The sequence below is a fragment of the Armigeres subalbatus genome, chromosome 1, assembly GCF_024139115.2.
Source record: "Armigeres subalbatus isolate Guangzhou_Male chromosome 1, GZ_Asu_2, whole genome shotgun sequence".
Lineage (NCBI taxonomy): Eukaryota > Metazoa > Arthropoda > Insecta > Diptera > Culicidae > Armigeres > Armigeres subalbatus.
The window spans coordinates 211,463,198-211,481,062 of NC_085139.1; the positions used below are offsets into that span (position 1 = coordinate 211,463,198).

Genomic DNA, 17,865 nt, shown 5'->3' on the forward strand with positions numbered 1-17,865 from the left:
ATGCATTGGTATGAATAATCTAACGACACGTTTCAAGAATCATATGAAAAACTTTGTTCTAAAACCCTGGTAGCCGGAAAGTAAAACAGGTAGAATTGATGATGGGACCCATCGAAATGTTAATCGCGAAATTACCAAACAAACGGGCTCCCACTAATTGTCAAAGTAGATAAACACGAGAAAAACAGATGTTTCGATCTGTCTCATAAAATGCCTTATTCCACTATACACGGTTAGATGACTTTACCCATTAATGGGTACTATGTTATTGAGTTCACCAAGCGCAGTTTTTCGCACACTAACGTCACTGTATAGAATATATCAAGACAAAATTTTCAAAACGACTTATCTGCTTTTGTAAACAAAGATTCAAACGACGATTTGACGAATCTGATAGCTCTCCCACGCAAACCAACACCACCAATAGGTAGGTGAAGGATTCCGCTACCTGTTGACGGTGTTGGTTTGCGTGGGAGTGCTATCAGATTCGTCGAATCGTCGTTTGAAACTTTGTTTACAAAAGCAGATAAGTCGTTTTGAAAATTTTGTCTTGAATATAAAATAAAAGTGGGTGGTAATCTTGTTGCGGCAAAAATATCACGAATACTTTTGGAGGAAGACAGCACACATTGACAGGAATACAGCGAAGTCACGCACACCTCCATTCATTTGGAGAAGTCAATTGCTGATATTATTCCCACCGTGAAAACCCTAATAAAAAATCTCAATAGAAAAACAATAGGAATAATTGTAACAGTACGATGAAATTAATGGTAATTACGCCAAACTCTATTGTCACTCACAATAGAATAACATCAGAGAATATTGTTTTCTACCATACAGCCTATTGTAAATGGCAGTTTTACAATAGAAAATGGGGGTTGTTATGTATCTTTACATTAAAAAAATCGATTTTTTCTCGAACAAAATTTTGCCATTACAATAGAAATTATTGTAATTCTATTGCCCACATTTTGCCGGTAATAGAATCTATTGTACGTCTAATGGAACAACAATATGGCAACTTGATTGGTATAATATAGGAACAGTAGAGTTTATTGTTCATCAATAAAATTTATTGTATTTTTATAATATTTTATTGTAAACCTATTGTATTTTTTATCCGGGAAAATTCACCCATTTTCTTGAAAAAGTGCCACTACCCATTTTAATGGTCATATATAGGTCCGGATAAGCGGGGAGATAAGCAGACCCTACACGACGGAAAAAGTTTGACAAACTCTTGATTATTGAAGAAAAAGATTGATCGTGTGAGTGCGAACCCAAAATATTGAAGTAAATATTGAGGGAAATCAGAAAAGTTTGATATTCTTTTCAATATTTCCCCTCATCTCCCCCCGCAGTTTGCCCACAGGAGTCGATGACGGTTGAGTGTGGGCGTGTTTTGTGCGTTATACCGCTATTTGATTCATATTAGTTCAAGAAAAAATTGAGTTTTTCTTCAGCTACGGCCATGCCGGCTAATCAGTGAAAATATTGAAGAAAAGTTTGATGAAAAGTTTGACGAAAAAAGTATTGTCAATATATGCCTCGTGTAAGGTCTGCTATACTGTACTTTTTGTTTTCCGTGTGTCTCATCTGACAGCCACTCACCGTTGGGTGACGCGCGCGGTAAACTGGGTGACGCTTTCGCACGACGACGACGCGACGAGCAACCGAGCAGGGTGTCTCATGGGTGTCCGATAGAGGAAAATTTTCTCCCCGATTTTGATGCCACAAACAAGTGAATTTCGAGACCTGCTCCCGCTCTAACAGTGAAAAATAGTGCAAAAGTGATCTGTATTTGGTGAAAAGTAGTGGAAAAGTGCGACCCAGTACGTGGGGAACGTTTTGCGATAGTTTTCGGTAAGTTTGCGACGTAGTCGGGTGTGGAAAAATCGAGTTTTGAATTATGCATACCTACGCCAGCCATTTCAAGTTATTTCGATGTCTTCGTTTCTTCTTCCTTTCTCGGTTACCCCACTCACCATTCCGCTCTCCTCGTGTCCACTTTCGAAGCACTCCTAACAGTGTTGCCCACTTTGTTCCTAATTACTAAATATTTGATAATAGAAAGAATATTCTTACCGGGTAAATTTAAATTTGTTTCTTAAGTTAAATTTGAATTTGATCCAGGAATTTAAAAAAATTAAGTAGTATTCAGTTACTGGTAATAATCAAGATATAATGGGTATATAGATGAAGCCAAGTAAAAATAAGAAAAAGCAACCGGACTTCTGACGGATTCTACGGCTCAGCATAGGGAGCTCACTTTAAAATGCTTATAATAAATTCTAGACTAAATTAAATTAAAATCTTATTCATGTACGATTCGTAACCCCCTGTTTTACCGAAAGACGTTATTCTACGTAATAAAATGAACTAATCTAATCTTTTTGCCTTTCTCGTACAACTAAGTTGTACCGAAAGGCTATCATTTCACTTCAAATTCGAACTTTTGATAGAAGTCCCGGAGACCCATAGTGTTCATTCGACTCAGCTCAATGAGCTGAACAAATGTCTGTCTGTCCGTGTGTGCGTGTGTGTATGTGTGTGCGTGTGTGTGTATGTGTGTGCGTGTGTGTGTATGTGTGTGCGTGTGTGTGTGTATGTGTGTGCGTGTGTGTGCACAAAATACCATAAAAACATAAGCCAAATTTTCACAGAAACTCTTGACCGATTTTCTTGCAACAAGTTGCATCCGAAAGAGACTAAAACCACAGACAAACAGACGTAACAGCTTGAACATTTTTCTGAAAAATCCATTACTCAGCTACTCTATCACCATCTTGCGAGCATGTTCCACGAAACAATGTTTCGTATGACATTGTTACCAGAAGGCGCTGGACTGAAATGTCAAACTCGAAGGATTAAGACGCTAGCGCCTCTAGTTGTGAAACGTGCAATCAATCAAATTCAAATTGATCACTGAAGTCATGGCCGATGGGAATTTCTTTAGTGTTATGTCTGTTTGTCTGTGCTAAAACACTGTTGATCACTATCATTACCTTTTTGCGCGAAAAAGGCGCCATCACCGCTAGGTGGATTAATCTGTTTTTTTTTTCCTTATCGTATATCAATCAGATTTTAATAAAATTTAGTCTAGAATTTATTATAAGCATTCTAAAGTGAGCTTCCTATGCTGCGTCGTGGAATCTGTCAAAGTTAACATCGTTGATCGTCTTTTTTTAACGTTACTTGAATTCGTCTATTGATTTAATTCAATTCATGTAAGCCTATCGATACAACCATTGTTCAGGTCAAGGAAGCAACGTTCAATAACTATAACCCGATCGACTTGTTCTGGAATTTTACTTTTAGTTTCTCTAGCAATAGCTGATTATTCTTCTTTTTCAATGGCTCTAGATACCAACTGAAACTTGGTTTGCTTTTCAACTTAGTGTTTAAGCATTTCCACAGTGTTATTAATTAGAAGTTTTTCTAGCCTGCAATTGCATGAACATGTATCTTGTATGGCAAGCACAATGTTTCCCACCCCATGTTTCATAGACCGGACCGGATCAAGAGTCGTACTTGCCATCTCAAGATAAGCAATCTCACGCCTTTGCTTGCAAAGCTAACTAGTTACTGGAGAGCCTTAGATAGTGATTACATATTCTGATTACCTAAAAGCCTGTTCAGATTACGAGCTTCTATATTTGTCTCATACAAAAGTAAAACATATGAATATTTTTCGAGGCGATGATTTTGTGTTTTTGTGTCTGTGGAAAAACTGAAGTTGGAATATTGTTGCTAAAGCTCTGAAATTTTCTTAGGGTTGACTATTTTGTACAAAACTTAGATTTTAAAGTCTCATGCTTAATTTTAAAATAGTGATTATATTCTGACCGATTCATGCAGTTTGGCTCATAAAACTACGCGAAATGAACAATTTGGCTAAATTTGCACATTTGGCAGCCCTGCGTTTTTACCAAGTAAGCAGCCGCAGAGCGGGGAGTGTTCCGCGGGAGGGAGTTCCACGACGTCGCCTTGCGCTTGTGCTCGCTGTGAGTGGACTCCATCTTGAGTTTCATTTCTGGTCAGGGCTCGTGAACTAGCGTTATTTCATTTTGTGCGTTGAGTGATGTGGAAATGATAATCGAGCCAAAGGAGATTTTCTATCCACAGGAAGAGCGACTTTTGTTGTGATTTTGTGGTAAATATTGGGTGGCAATATTTAGAAACGAGTGCTGCGTCCGGTTTGTATCGGGATTTCAATACTTAAGTAAATAACTATAAGTACAATAGTACATAATCAACATAAAATGATGTTTGAAATCGAAAAACGCTTTGAAATTTGGAGGCAATTCATTGCTTTTTCTAACTATTTTTGGCGCTCAAGATTGCAAATCCGTAGCATTTTTCTTTGAACAAATACTTGTTTATCCAAGTTTCTACAAATTACAATTACAAATTCTAGTGATTTATTGTTTTATTTAATATTCTATTATATCTAAATCTTAAGTATGTCTCAATGAAAGCATAGGGGCCGTACACTAATTACGTAATGGCTTGAGGGGAAGAGGAGTATCTAATTTTCTTACGATTCATTCGAATAAAAATTAATTTGCATGAAAAAATATTACATGATGGGTGGGGGGTTAAAAGCCCCGAAAAATCCTTTAGTTTAATAGTTAAATTTGAAATCTCAGTCTCAGAAGAGATCTGTTGATTGATTTATGAAATTATGCAAATTCCAATTACTTAGTTATTGCAGACATGATTATGTTAGTACAGTAAACCTTGCCCTATTACCTTAACATGCTGATTTCGTAAACATGATGTTTTCTCAGTGTACTAATCTAACCTGTAGAACATAGAGAAGGAGAAGAACATTGAACAGCACCTCATCCTCTTCCAGATTTTATTATTCAGTTGCATTTCAACCTAATAGATTGGTTTTTCATGAATAGAAGAATCCTACTGAAAATGTACATTCAACCTTTATTCCATGGTTGGAATTCGACTTATGAGACAGACCCTTAGTAATAGACATTTATGGCAATAATTTTTTTTTAAATTTATTTTTTATAGTTTAAGAGACTAGTAAATAAATTTGAAATTTGTATTAAATTTCCCGTCAAAACGTGTTTATGGGTTTTATTTACAAATACTAAATTATCTATTTCTAATTTCAGATTTAGCTCGAGTCTGACATTACCGGCACAATGTCAGCTCAGCAGTTTTCTCTCCGGTGGAACAATTACACCAACTATATCACCGGAGCATTCGACTCACTTCGCTACGAGGAAGATCTCGTAGATGTGACATTGTGTTGCGAAGGGCGCAAGATACGCGCCCATAAAATCCTTCTTTCGGCATGCAGTGCATACTTCAAGGATATATTCAAAGAAAACCCTTGTCAACATCCGGTGATCATATTCAAGAATGTCAAGTACAGCGATCTCATGTCGATCGTCGAGTTTATGTATCAAGGCGAAGTGAGTGTGGTACAAGAATCCCTGCCGTCATTCTTGCACACGGCAGAGCTGCTCTCGATCCGAGGTTTAACGGATAACAGCGGAGACACGCGACAGCAACAAACCCAACAGGCCACGTCTTCGCTAGCCCAGCAGATCATCCAGACACAGAATCAAAGCTTACTGGATAAGGCAACGATTGCGACAGCTGAGTCTGTTTATCTTACATTGCCTACCAATTCCACAATCGTTCATCAACCCGCCAAGCTGCTACAAGCTCAAATTCAAACCACCCCGCAAATTTTGAACAAAACCATAATCAAAACGGCACCTGCTGAAATGCCAACGTTGACAACCACCACCGGAGCCACGATCACCGTTCCAATCTCCCAGCCGCAGCAGCAAACTATTGCCGCTAAGATCCATGTGCAACCGCAGCAAACGGCCACCGTGCAGCAACAGCCGACCCAAACGGTTCAAGTTCATCATGTCCAGACCCAGCAGCAGCAAACCCAGCCACAGCAACAGCAAACTCAAGCAACCACCCTGCAGGAGGTAGTGGAGAGCGTCGTCAATCAACCGAAAAAGAAGAAAATCAAAGTGCAACAAATCATAACGTCAACGCCGAATCAATCTATCAGTGGTGGAACTACGACCGTCGTTACGACTCAGGTACCCCAGGGTGCGGCAGCGCAGTCAGCAGCGGACACGGAAATTTACGAAACGTCAACGGAAACCTATCACATCACCACGGCCAAATCGGAAGGCGAAGATCAGCGGGCACAGCAGCAAGAACAAGGTAAGTTAGGATTCCACCAGGGTTTGAATCCAAAGGAGAATGAGACCGCTTGGGTTGTCTCATTCTCTACCAGCCATCAGATACCTACTTGGTTTTGACAGATCTCACGATCAACTCCATTTGAAGGGAAATATTAATGTTGCGGCACTTGGCAACACGGCGTGATGGTTGGTGAATTGGGTGGATCAATTTGGTAGGTGAATTCATGGAAGGTAAAAATAAAAACAAACAAGATTGGAGGCTGTTGATTTATTACGGCGATTTGTATATTGATGCTACTACGGTGAACTGCTGGGAAACCTGAAAAGGAAATAAATTGTTAATTAGAATTTGGATAAAGTGATTGAGTTGAATTAAATCGGTTGTTGCTAGTAAATTAGCGGAAGGTATTTTTAGAAAAGCTACTGGAAGGAGTGTATTATAAAGAAATGTGTATTTAGCTTACAGAATTAGAAGCGGAGTAGGAATAATTGGATTGTATTGGAAGGAGGAAAAAACTACTCATGTAAGTTGAAATGAAACACAAAATGGTTGACAATTATTAAAAACAGAACATTTTCAGTTTTGAGCTGCAACAACAAAGCTGCTACAAAAACCAGTTTTTTCGAGATCCGAACATTCTCAAAAATGAGTAAAGGATCGAATTCGCGCCTTTCCGACCCGAATGAGACGGCCTACAATTGCGGGAAATGCCACCGGCCGGACGAAGATGAGAGCCAGATGGTATTCTGCGACAACTGCCAGGTGTGGTTCCATTTCGGCTGCCAAGGAGTGACGTCAGCAGTACAGGAAGACAACGATTGGGTTTGTAACGACTGCGCTGGTGACTCAAACGGAGCGACTGCCATCGGGGCCGAGGAGAATGAGTTGCTGGAAGCAGAAAGGGAGATAGCTCGCGAGCGAGAGCGTCTTGCTGCTTTGATAGAGAGGAAGAAAAGGGTGGCAAGTATGAAACTAGAGTTAGAGAAAGAAAAGAGGGAAGCGATGTGGCAGTTAGAGAAGCAGGAGTGGTCGATCTTCATCACGAGCTACGAGGCGTCGACGAAAGCGTGTGGTTTCTCCAACCTAGAAAACCTAGTACGGCTGCAGGAGTGCTTGAAGGGAGCTGCACTGGAAGCGGTAGGATCGCGACTTCTATTGCCGCAGTTTGTTCCGAAGGTGATTCAGGAGCTGAGAGAACAGTTTGGCCAACCTGAACAAATTTTGGAGACGTTGTTGGTGAAGGTGAGATCCGCGGACGCCCCGAAGACGGAGAAGCCGGCGTCGTACATTACGTTCGGTCGATTGGTCCAGCAACTCTGCGACCACATGGAAGCAACACGCCTGGAAGAACATCTGATCAACCCGTTACTGATAAGTGAGTTGGCGAAGAAGCTTCCACCGAGTACAAAGATGGATTGGATTCGATACAAGCGCGGGCAGTTAGGCGACGGGAAGAGAGTTACATTACGTACCATGGCAGATTTTCTTGCGGAGATAGTCTCTGTAGCTACGGAGGCGATAAATCTGGTGGACGGGCAACCCAGTAGTAGTCGTGTGTGCAATCCGGAGCGGAATCGAGAGCGAAGCAAGGTGAAGCAACAAGGAGCGTTTGTGAACGTTCATAATGAAGACGAACGGACCGTTCGAGATACCGAGCCCCAGAAGCGAATTCCATGTGTGAAATGTGGCGAGACAAATCACAGGTTGCGTAATTGCGAGGATTTTTTGAAGCTTGATCCAGCACAGCGGTTGAAGGCGGTAGAGAGATGGCAGCTTTGCAAAAGCTGTCTAAATGCACACGGAGATTCCAAATGTAAAATGAATATTCGCTGTAAGGTGGCGAATTGCAACGCAACGCATAACACCTTGTTGCATCAACTATACGCACATTCGTCATGTAACATGCACAGTAGCATAGTACAGACGTCGGTGATCTTTCGTGTTGTCCCAGTGATGGTGTATAATGGTTCCAAGGCGGTGAAGATATTGGCGTTCTTGGATGAAGGCTCATCGTATACGTTGATCGAAGATTCGGTCGCGGAAGAGCTTGGTTGCGATGGAATCGTGCAACCATTGCGCGTGTCATGGACTTCCGGAATGACAAGACTAGAGCGGGAGTCGAAGATAATTGATTTGGCGTTATCGAGCTTGGATTCAACCCAGAAAACCGTAGTGAGGAGTGCGCACACTGTTAGAGAGCTGGGATTACCGAAGCAGACGATGCGGTTTGCTGAATTTGCAATGCAGTACCAGCACCTTCGTGGCCTGAAGGTGGCAGATTACCCTATGGAGACGCCACGTATTCTAATTGGGTTAAAGCATCTGCACCTGTTTGCACCTTTAGAGTCACGGGTTGGTAATCCAGGGGAACCAATTGCGGTTAGGTCGGCGCTAGGATGGACGGTGTATGGCCCACAAGAGAAGTCGCAGCAGAATTCCACATTCGTTGGGCACCACACATGCGCTAGTGTGTCAAATGAAGAACTTTATCGGATTTTGAAGTCGCATTACGTGGTGGAAGATTCGGCAGTCATGGTGGACGTAATACCTGAGTCAGACGACGATCGGAGAGCCAGGGAGATACTTGAAGGAACAACAGTGCGCATCGGTCAACGCTTTCAGTCCGGCTTACTGTGGAGGGAGGCAGATATCAAATTTCCAGATAGTTACGGAATGGCAGAGAAGAGGATGAAGAGTCTGGAGAAGCGGTTAGCAAGAAACCCGATGCTGCAGCAGAATGTACAGAGGCAAATGGAGGAGTACATAGAGAAGGGATATTGCCACAAAGCGACAAAGCAGGAGCTACAAACCACAGAGAGACATAAGGCGTGGTATCTACCGTTAAACATCGTACTGAATCCAAAAAAGCCAGGAAAAGTGCGTTTAGTCTGGGATGCAGCGGCCGCTGTGCAAGGCGTTTCTTTGAATTCCGCATTGCTGAAGGGTCCGGATCTGCTGGTTTCCCTGCCGTCAGTGATAAGCCAGTTCCGTGAGCGAAGGATAGGGTTCGGTGGCGACATTCGCGAGATGTTCCACCAAGTGAGAATACGTCCTGAGGATCGTCAAGCGCAGCGGTTTCTATTTGGAGGAGAAGTGTACGTGATGGACTGTGCCATTTTTGGAGCATCATGCTCACCAAGTCAAGCATTGTACGTTATGCAAAAGAACGCGAAGGAGTTCACCAAGGGTATCCAAGAGCAGTAGAAGCAGTAGTGAAGAAGCATTACGTCGACGACTATTTCGACAGCGCAGATACCGTAGAGGAAGCAGTCAAGCAAGCTGAAGACGTTAGAGATATCCACTCCCGTGGAGGATTCCAAATTAGAAACTGGGTTTCAAATGCAGAAGAAGTACTGGTGAAGTTGGGAGAACGTCAAACAAGTCAGGAGATTCACTTTCACCGCGATAAAGAGACGGAGTTTGAGCGAGTACTGGGACTTGTGTGGAATACCAGACAAGATGTGTTCACGTTCTCAACGCAAGTCAGAGAAGACCTGCAGCCATTCTTGATCGGTGGCCATCGGCCGACAAAACGGATTGTGTTAAGTTGTGTGATGAGCTTTTTTGATCCCCTTGGATTACTAGCCTTATTCACAATCCATGGGCGTATTATAGTTCAGGATCTTTGGAGAAGCGGGTGCAATTGGGATGACACGATCGACGAAGAGGCGATGGCAAGGTGGATTCGATGGACGGCGTGTCTGAACGATGTGGCAGCAGTTCGTATTCCTCGATATTACTTCGGAAATGGTGCTTTGCTAGATTACGACTCACTTCAACTTCACATTTTTGTGGATGCGAGTGAGAACGCGTACAGGGCTGTTGGTTATTTCCGAATATCGGCAGCTGGGGTTCCTCGTTGCTCGCTAGTTCAAGCCCGCTCCAAGGTTGCTCCAATTAAGCCGCATTCTATCCCACGTTTGGAACTGATGGCTGCGGTGTTGGGAGCCCGGCTTAAGGATACAATACTGACAAGTCACAATCTACAGGTAAAAAGACTGTTCTTCTGGACTGACTCACGAACTGTACGGTCGTGGATAACGTCTGATGCACGAAAGTATCGTCAGTTCGTCGCATTCCGTATTGGCGATATCGTCTCGCGAACAAAGGTCCCTGATTGGAGGTGGATACCGACGAAACTTAACGTCGCCGATAAGCTGACGAAGTGGTCAAAAGAATCGCTCCTACAGACGAGTACCGTATGGCAAAAAGGACCAGCATTCTTGTATCGCCCCGAGAGCGAGTGGCCCAGTGACGCAGTAGTAGAACCGAACGTCCCAGAAGAGTTTCGAGCCGCGTGCTTGTTCCATAGAACGGAAACGGAATTCCAATTCATAAATGTGTCCAGGATCTTAAAGTGGAATGTGATAGTGCGAACTGTAGCGTTAGTCATACGGTTTGTGACTAACCTACGCAGAAAAGTGCAGAATCAGGCAATACTAACGATTCGAGCTCTGCGGAACTTCAATTACCAACATAAGGTGAATGCGGTACGAATGGGCCTGCAGAGAGAAGAGTTCCAGCGCGCGGAGGAGATATTGTGGCAACAAGCGCAATGGGAAGCATTCGCAGACGAAATATGTATTTTGCGCCGTTTGCGGGATAACAACGGTGAGTGCAACGCGAAGATCGAGAAGCGAAGTCCTCTTTATAAGCTTTCACCAATCCTGGACGATAAGGATGTAATTCGTGTAGATGGTCGAACAGCTCAAGCCGAGTTTCTTCCATTTGAAATGCGGTTTCCCATAATTCTGCCTAGGGACACTTGATAACATCACGAGTGATCGAGCATTATCATCGGCAGTTGGGGCATGGACATCGAAGCCGTGGTAAATGAGCTGATGCAGAGATTCTGTATTCCAAAGATTAGAGTTGAGGTGGTGAAGGTAATGCGAAACTGCGTATGGTGTAAGGTGTACAAATGCCATCCGGCCGTGCCAAAGATGGCACCACTACCAGTGCAAAGGGTGACACCGTTCCTGCGACCCTTCACATACACGGGTGTTGACTATTTCGGTCCGATTACAGTCACAGTCGGTCGGCGCAGCGAAAAGCGGTGGGTGGCTTTGTTCACTTGTTTCACGACCAGGGCAGTTCATTTAGAGGTTGTTAAAAGTCTTTCTACGACATCCTGTCTAATGGCAATTCGAAGGTTTGTGTGTCGACGAGGGAGTCCGCTAGAGTTTTTCTCGGACAATGGCACTAACTTCGTTGGAGCGAGTAAGGAGTTGGAGAAGATTGAGGAAGAGTGCAGTGAAAATTTCACGAACGCGAGAACGAGGTGGAATTTCAACCCTCCCGCAGCCCCACACATGGGGGGAGTGTGGGAAAGATTGGTCCGGTCGGTGAAGGAAGCTGTGTACGAGTTACAAGACGGTCGTTCACTGTCGGATGAGGTTCTGGAGACTGTGTTGGCTGAAGCAGAAGGAATTATCAATTCAAGACCTTTGACATTCGTGTCGAAGGAAAACACGGACCCAGAAGCATTAACTCCGAACCATTTTTTGCTTGGGTATCCATCGTGCGAAAGAGACGGAAGGCTACCCCAAGGGAATGAAGCTGCAGCGTTGCGAAATCAATACGAGAGATCTCAAGTGCTTGCTGATAAGCTGTGGAAACGCTGGGTGAAGGAGTATTTGCCAACGATAAACTTAAGAGCAAAGTGGAGAGAAGAGCAAGGTTTAGTACACTTAGGTGATCTGGTGTATATGGCAGATGAGGCGAACAGAAGAAGCTGGATCCGAGGAATAGTGGAAGAAATTTTCAAAGGAGCTGATGGTAGAGTCCGTCAAGTGGTAGTTCGAGCCGGCGGAAAGTTGTATAGGCGAGCCGTGGCAAAAATAGCAGTGCCTGAGATAGGAGACGGAACATCTGTCTACGTTTAAAGGACCCTTCGCTAGAGCTACGGGAGGGGCTGTTGCGCACTTGGCAACACGGCGCGATAGTTGGTGAATTGGGTGGATCAATTTGGTAGGTAAATTCATTGAAGGTAAAATAAAAACAAACAAGATTGGAGGCTGATGATTTATTACGGCGATTTGTATATTGATGCTACTACGGTGAACTGCTGGGAAACCTGAAAAGGAAATAAATTGTTAATTAGAATTTGGATAAAGTGATTGAGTTGAATTAAATCGGTTGTTGCTAGTAAATTAGCGGAAGGTATTTTTAGAAAAGCTACTGGAAGGAGTGTATTATAAAGAAATGTGTATTTAGCTTACAGAATTAGAAGCGGAGTAGGAATAATTGGATTGTATTGGAAGGAGGAAAAAACTACTCATGTAAGTTGAAATGAAACACAAAATGGTTGACAATTATTAAAAACAGAACATTTTCAGTTTTGAGCTGCAACAACAAAGCTGCTACAAAAACCAGTTTTTTCGAGATCCGAACAATTAAATTGCCTCTTTCCTCAACTCTGCGATCTACACCAAAGATGTCGATGTCATACGCAAAATCATGGAGACTTGTTGATGATAGTTCCGTTTCTTTGCACAGCATTTCTTCGAATTGGACCTTCTTGTTGACTATGTTGACTAGCATATTAGAGAGTGCATCGCCCTGCTTCAATCCATCAAACGTCATGAACGAATCGGATGTCTCACTAGATATTCTATAGCTCGATTTGAAGCCATCCTCATCCAGCGTCGTACCAATAAACCTAATTTGCTTTATTGAAGTTTTTAAGCATTTATCAACCACTGCCGCTACTCGCATATCAGTCCCATTTAGGTTTTCGTTACTTTTGAGTTAACACCGTGAATAGCATTTAATTTCATCTTACTTCCACATAACATGATAAAAAATTAGACTTTGTTCGGGAGAAATGTGAAAAAATATCAAACCAACCTTGTCACATATTGAATGTACCCGCATACCAGTCCCATAAAGAATTTACATAAGTGGATTGCTCAAAATTCAATTATTTTTCCATTGATTTGAATCGTTTTGCATTAACTCATTGAATGAGCCAGATCGCAGAATGTTTGATTTTATTAGATTTTTTTAAAGTTTTGCATGGAAAATGCGCTTTGAGACTTCATCGGCTATTATCAGTATGCGAAAAACCAATATGGGACTGATATGAAAGTACCAGCAGAGTCCACTAGTCATTTAATTTGGCACTCTCTGTCAGACCAGACACGATCAGTGAACTTGTTTTAACACTGCGTTCACATTTTCCCGATGGGTCTTCTTCGATTCGATCGTTAAGCTTATGAGCACAACCCTTGCCCAACAGGCGCTGTATGTCGAGTAAGCTAATCTAGCCTAGTACTAGTCTAGGGGAAAAAACTTGTCGAATTCCACGAGGATTGCCCCAGAATTGTGTCTTTGGGCGAGAAAATCATTCTGAAAATTTCAGCTCAACCGCTGATAGCCAAAATATAAAATGCACCCCTGCCACTGTTTGTTTTGGAAACGGTGTTGGTCCTATGAGATATTGAAAGGGTTTTGTTCAGGTTGATTCTGGACCTGCAGATGAATTAAACCGCTCAAAAATAAGGGATGAAAAAAGTCAGTCTCTGATCGAAGAGGATACTTCAAGTTAGGTAGGATCTGGACGCAGAGTTGTCGATTAGGACTTGAAAAGGTAACAGAAAATTATGTTCGAATGCTAGAATATTCCCAGACACTTTGAGCACCAGGGTAGTCAAAACCAGCTGTCGTCCCGGACACCGAGCTCTCAAATGGTGATTTAATTATTTTTAGAGCGTCTTAAATGGTGCTTTGAAGACATCTGCAGAACATCTTAAGAAGTCTTTCGACTACTTCTGAGAAGCAATAGATAAGGGAAATGGGTCTGAAGCTGGAGTAATCCTGGCCAGGGATTTGTTTTTTGACGTAGAATTACATCTTTCGGTAATACAGGGGGTCATTCCAAAGTTTCAAATTTGGGACCGTCACGAAAAGAGGTCAGGAAGTACGAGCCAATAACTCAGCCGTTTTTGAACGGATTTCGGAGATTTTGGTATGAGTCGATCAATAAACTCTCTAAGATTCTATACAATTATTGTAAACAATTGATTCAGCGAATTTAACTATTAAAAATTTAATTTTACCAACCAATGTTGAAATTGCATTTTAACAGTAAATTGCCTACATTTCGGCTATTAGCCATCCGACATGAACATGCAAATGTTGATGATCAAACTTCGCATCCACGGTTGATGATTACACTACACTGAGGATACTGGTCGTAAGACTATCATACGATCCTCTTTTGAAATTTCGCCACAAGAAAATGTATTGATTTTCATACGATTCACTAATGAAATGCATTTCATACGACAATCTTATGAAAAATTTAAAGTTCGTTTAAAAAAAGTGTAACCTGGTTTCGAACCATAGTCGTCGTGATTAGGAGGCGTGTGATCAAACCACACGTCCACCAACGCTTCGAGGAATTGTCATGTTGGATATCTAATAAAAATATAGATTTGACCGAAATATGATCTTAAGATTTTCATAGTTCAATTCTTATGAAACATTCTCATAAATTTTGTCGTATGAAAATCTTACGACCAGTATCCTCAGTGTATACGTTATTCTACGTTCAATTTGCAGTCGTATCTTTGATACAACCCTCTACTTTTGTCAGCGACAAAACAAGCTCGATTTCTGAAAATCTCGATAATAAAGACAAAAAAAGCTCGATTTTGTGACATAACACCATGCAATGCTGCATATTATTTTTGTTATTTTTCCATGTGAATCTCGTCGGAAGTGGGCCTTGCTGCCAGTTATCAGCGTCATACGAACAATTTTGGTCTAAATGCACAATATGGAGATGCGGGGACCTTCTTTTCCCGCTTTGTTTTGGCTTTCACAGCTCTGCACAGTGGGCGCAGCAAGCCAAAAACGTGCGTTTTTTATTTGCGTGCAAACGGTTGATTTGACATAGGTGGTGTCTTCGGAAGAAAATTTTACCAAAAAATAAGCTATCTTTTGGAATATTAGGGTGACCTAAAAATTCGCCTGTTAGGGTGATCCAAAATTTTTTTTTTAATTTTCGTTGAAAAAAATTTGAGCCGCTACAAAAGTGATAGAGCTTGAAAATACAAACAACTTCGTAGAATATACCAACTCTCTATCTACACAAGTACATCAAAACACACGTTTTCCTAAAAAATGTGGATATTTCGGAGGTATATTAGAGAAGTTATTCGACTTTTTCATATTATATAATGTAATTTTGCTATGTCTATATTTTTAATTGAGGCAAATTGTGGCAGATCAAACACCAGCCATACGAAAGTATAGACATCCAACTACCAAATGCACTCTGTTTTATTAGGAGGAATTCGGAGGAAATATTGAGATGACAAACATTAAGGTGACTCAAATTAGTATAAAAATCATTTTTTTAATATATTCATGGACCACCCTACCGTTTAATCATTTTAATTATTTCGCTCGATGCTCTGTACATATTTGGATCCAAACTGGCAAACGTTTGGTGTTTGATCTGCCACAATTCGCCTCAATTAAAAATATAGACATAGCAAAATTGCATTATATAATATGAAAAAGTCGAATAACTTCTCTAATATACCTCCGAAATATCCACATTTTTTAGGAAAACGTGTGTTTTGATGTACTTGTTCACTTTGTAGAACATGTCCATGTCGAAAAACAATAAGAAAAAAGTTTTCTTGAAAAAAACTGGTTTTAGATACGATTTTTTGAAATTTCATCATAACTCGCTACCGTTAAAAGATAGAGAGTTGATATATTCTACGAAGTTGTTTGTATTTTCAAGCTCTATCACTTTTGTAGCGGCTCAAATTTTTTTGAACGAAAATTAAAAAAAAAATTTTGGATCACCCTAACAGGCGAATTTTTAGGTCACCCTAATATTCCAAAAGATAGCTTATTTTTTGGTAAAATTTTCTTCCGAAGACACCACCTATGTCAAATCAACCGTTTGCACGCAAATAAAAAAACGCACGTTTTTGGCTTGCTGCGCCCACTGTGCTCTGTGATCCTATCCAGACCACCATCTGAGAGCTCGGCATCCGGAACGGCAGCAGTTTTGCGGGATAGAAACCTGGGCAGCATACAGGACGGCACGAGTGAACTCAGGAAAGGAGTACAACCAAGTTAATTGCCTATATTCCGGGTATAAGCAACCCTGAGTAGAAATTAATTACTATGTCTGAAACTCGATTTGTGCAATTGCACAACATGTGAAAGATTTAGTTCAAAAAATGTATTGGAGGGTAACCACTTCCTTTGGTGGGTAACCACCAGTACGCTAAACAGGTGCTTTCCCTATTAATCTACGAAAGAACTCCGTCGTCCGCTGCAGCTCAGAATTTGATCTCATCAGTAGCCTTCTGAGCTGCGGAGGACGACGAAGTCGAGAAAATTTTCAACCCGAAAATTTCCTAGACCGGACCGGGAATCGAACCTAGCCACCAGAGTTGTTCTACAAAGTTCGCAAACAATCTAAAAGATTTTTCATATTTTTTAATACTAAACAAAATTTAATCAATGAGTGCAACTAATAGATGGATGTTCGAGTTATTGAAATGTCACTTCAATCTGCCAAATTGTAAAAAAATAAAAGAGCAGATTTTTTGCCAACTGTGTAGGACAACTCTGCCAGCCACCTTCAGCATGGTCTTGCTTTGTAGCCGCGCATCTTCCGAACCCCGTACTGCTTACCGTTTTTAATTAAATTGCTGTTAGAATTTTTGAGAAGAGTTTTAAAAACTTCTTCGTATGGTTTCCCGTGGAGATTTTTTCGATTATCATCTTTTTGCTTCTTCTTCTTCGTGCAACATCAAAGCACCAATTGGCAGTCTTGTTGTTTGACCTCTGAGCTTTTGGGGCACTTTTAGCATCTTTCTGGTTTCTCCAGTAAACAGAGCGATCGGCCAGTTATCGAAATTTAGTTCTGCTTTGTGCGGAAAGCAAAACGATCGGCCGGTCACCGAAATTTGGTTCTGCATTGTGCGGGTGAGTAAATTAGGCAGAAAGTGAAAATTTAGTCCGCATACAGTTGTGTAGAGCGTTCGCTAATTAAAATAATTAGCGTTCGTTCTATTGTTTTTGTTTTAAATTAATCTACACGCTATACACGGCAGGCCGTTTACCAAAACGAATCCTGCCACACTCCCTACCCCATTTGTACAACATTCCTGTGACTGCTCGTGGAAGTGCAGGTGACTCGTCTGCTTTTATCAAAGCAAGTATCACGTCAATAATTTCCTACCTATTCCTTAATTGACCTGCATTCGGACACAGCCGGCGCTGGTATTGCTTATTTTTGGTTCACCAGTTCTTTCACATTGAAGATGATGTTAGTGCCAAACTTTATCTGTTGGCCCTGTGTAATTACAGCTGACCTGGCAATAACGGCGTAGCAACCGTGGACAGTCAGTCATACTCATGCTCATGAGCTTTTGGGGCACTTTGGCATCTTTCGAGCGAGGGAAGGCATTTTTTAGGCTTCCTTGCGATATGCTCGAAAAGCTTAAGCTTAAACAAAGGGCATTAGCTGAGGAGACCTTGGTTGTTGATGGGATTTCTTTTGCTCCTGGCTTTTGGAAGTAAAGAAACCCGGAGAGTTGGATGACCTCTCAGTTGTTTGATCAGTGAGGGTCTAGGGGCGAAAGTGGTGATTTTTCGGATAGAAAGACCGACAAAATAGGATAGGGG

At 41.6% G+C, this 17,865-nt stretch overlaps 1 protein-coding gene across 6 annotated transcripts in view; it reads left to right on the top strand.

The window, feature by feature from the left end:
* The first annotated feature begins 1,695 nt into the window (after nucleotides 1-1,695).
* The window catches only part of LOC134205729 (longitudinals lacking protein, isoforms H/M/V-like), a 40,382-nt gene continuing 24,212 nt past the window's right edge, over nucleotides 1,696-17,865 (top strand). For 2 of the 6 annotated variants that reach the window (XM_062681274.1, XM_062681276.1), the window contains exons 1-2: nucleotides 1,698-1,866; nucleotides 5,139-6,219. In XM_062681274.1, the coding sequence (XP_062537258.1) occupies nucleotides 5,169-6,219 (1,051 nt within the window). In that variant the 5' untranslated portion in view covers nucleotides 1,698-1,866; nucleotides 5,139-5,168. Of the gene's footprint in view, nucleotides 1,867-4,021; nucleotides 4,226-5,138; nucleotides 6,220-17,865 lie in introns of those variants that run through there. The other 4 variants (XM_062681270.1, XM_062681275.1, XM_062681273.1 and 1 more) reach the window with 4 other exon arrangements.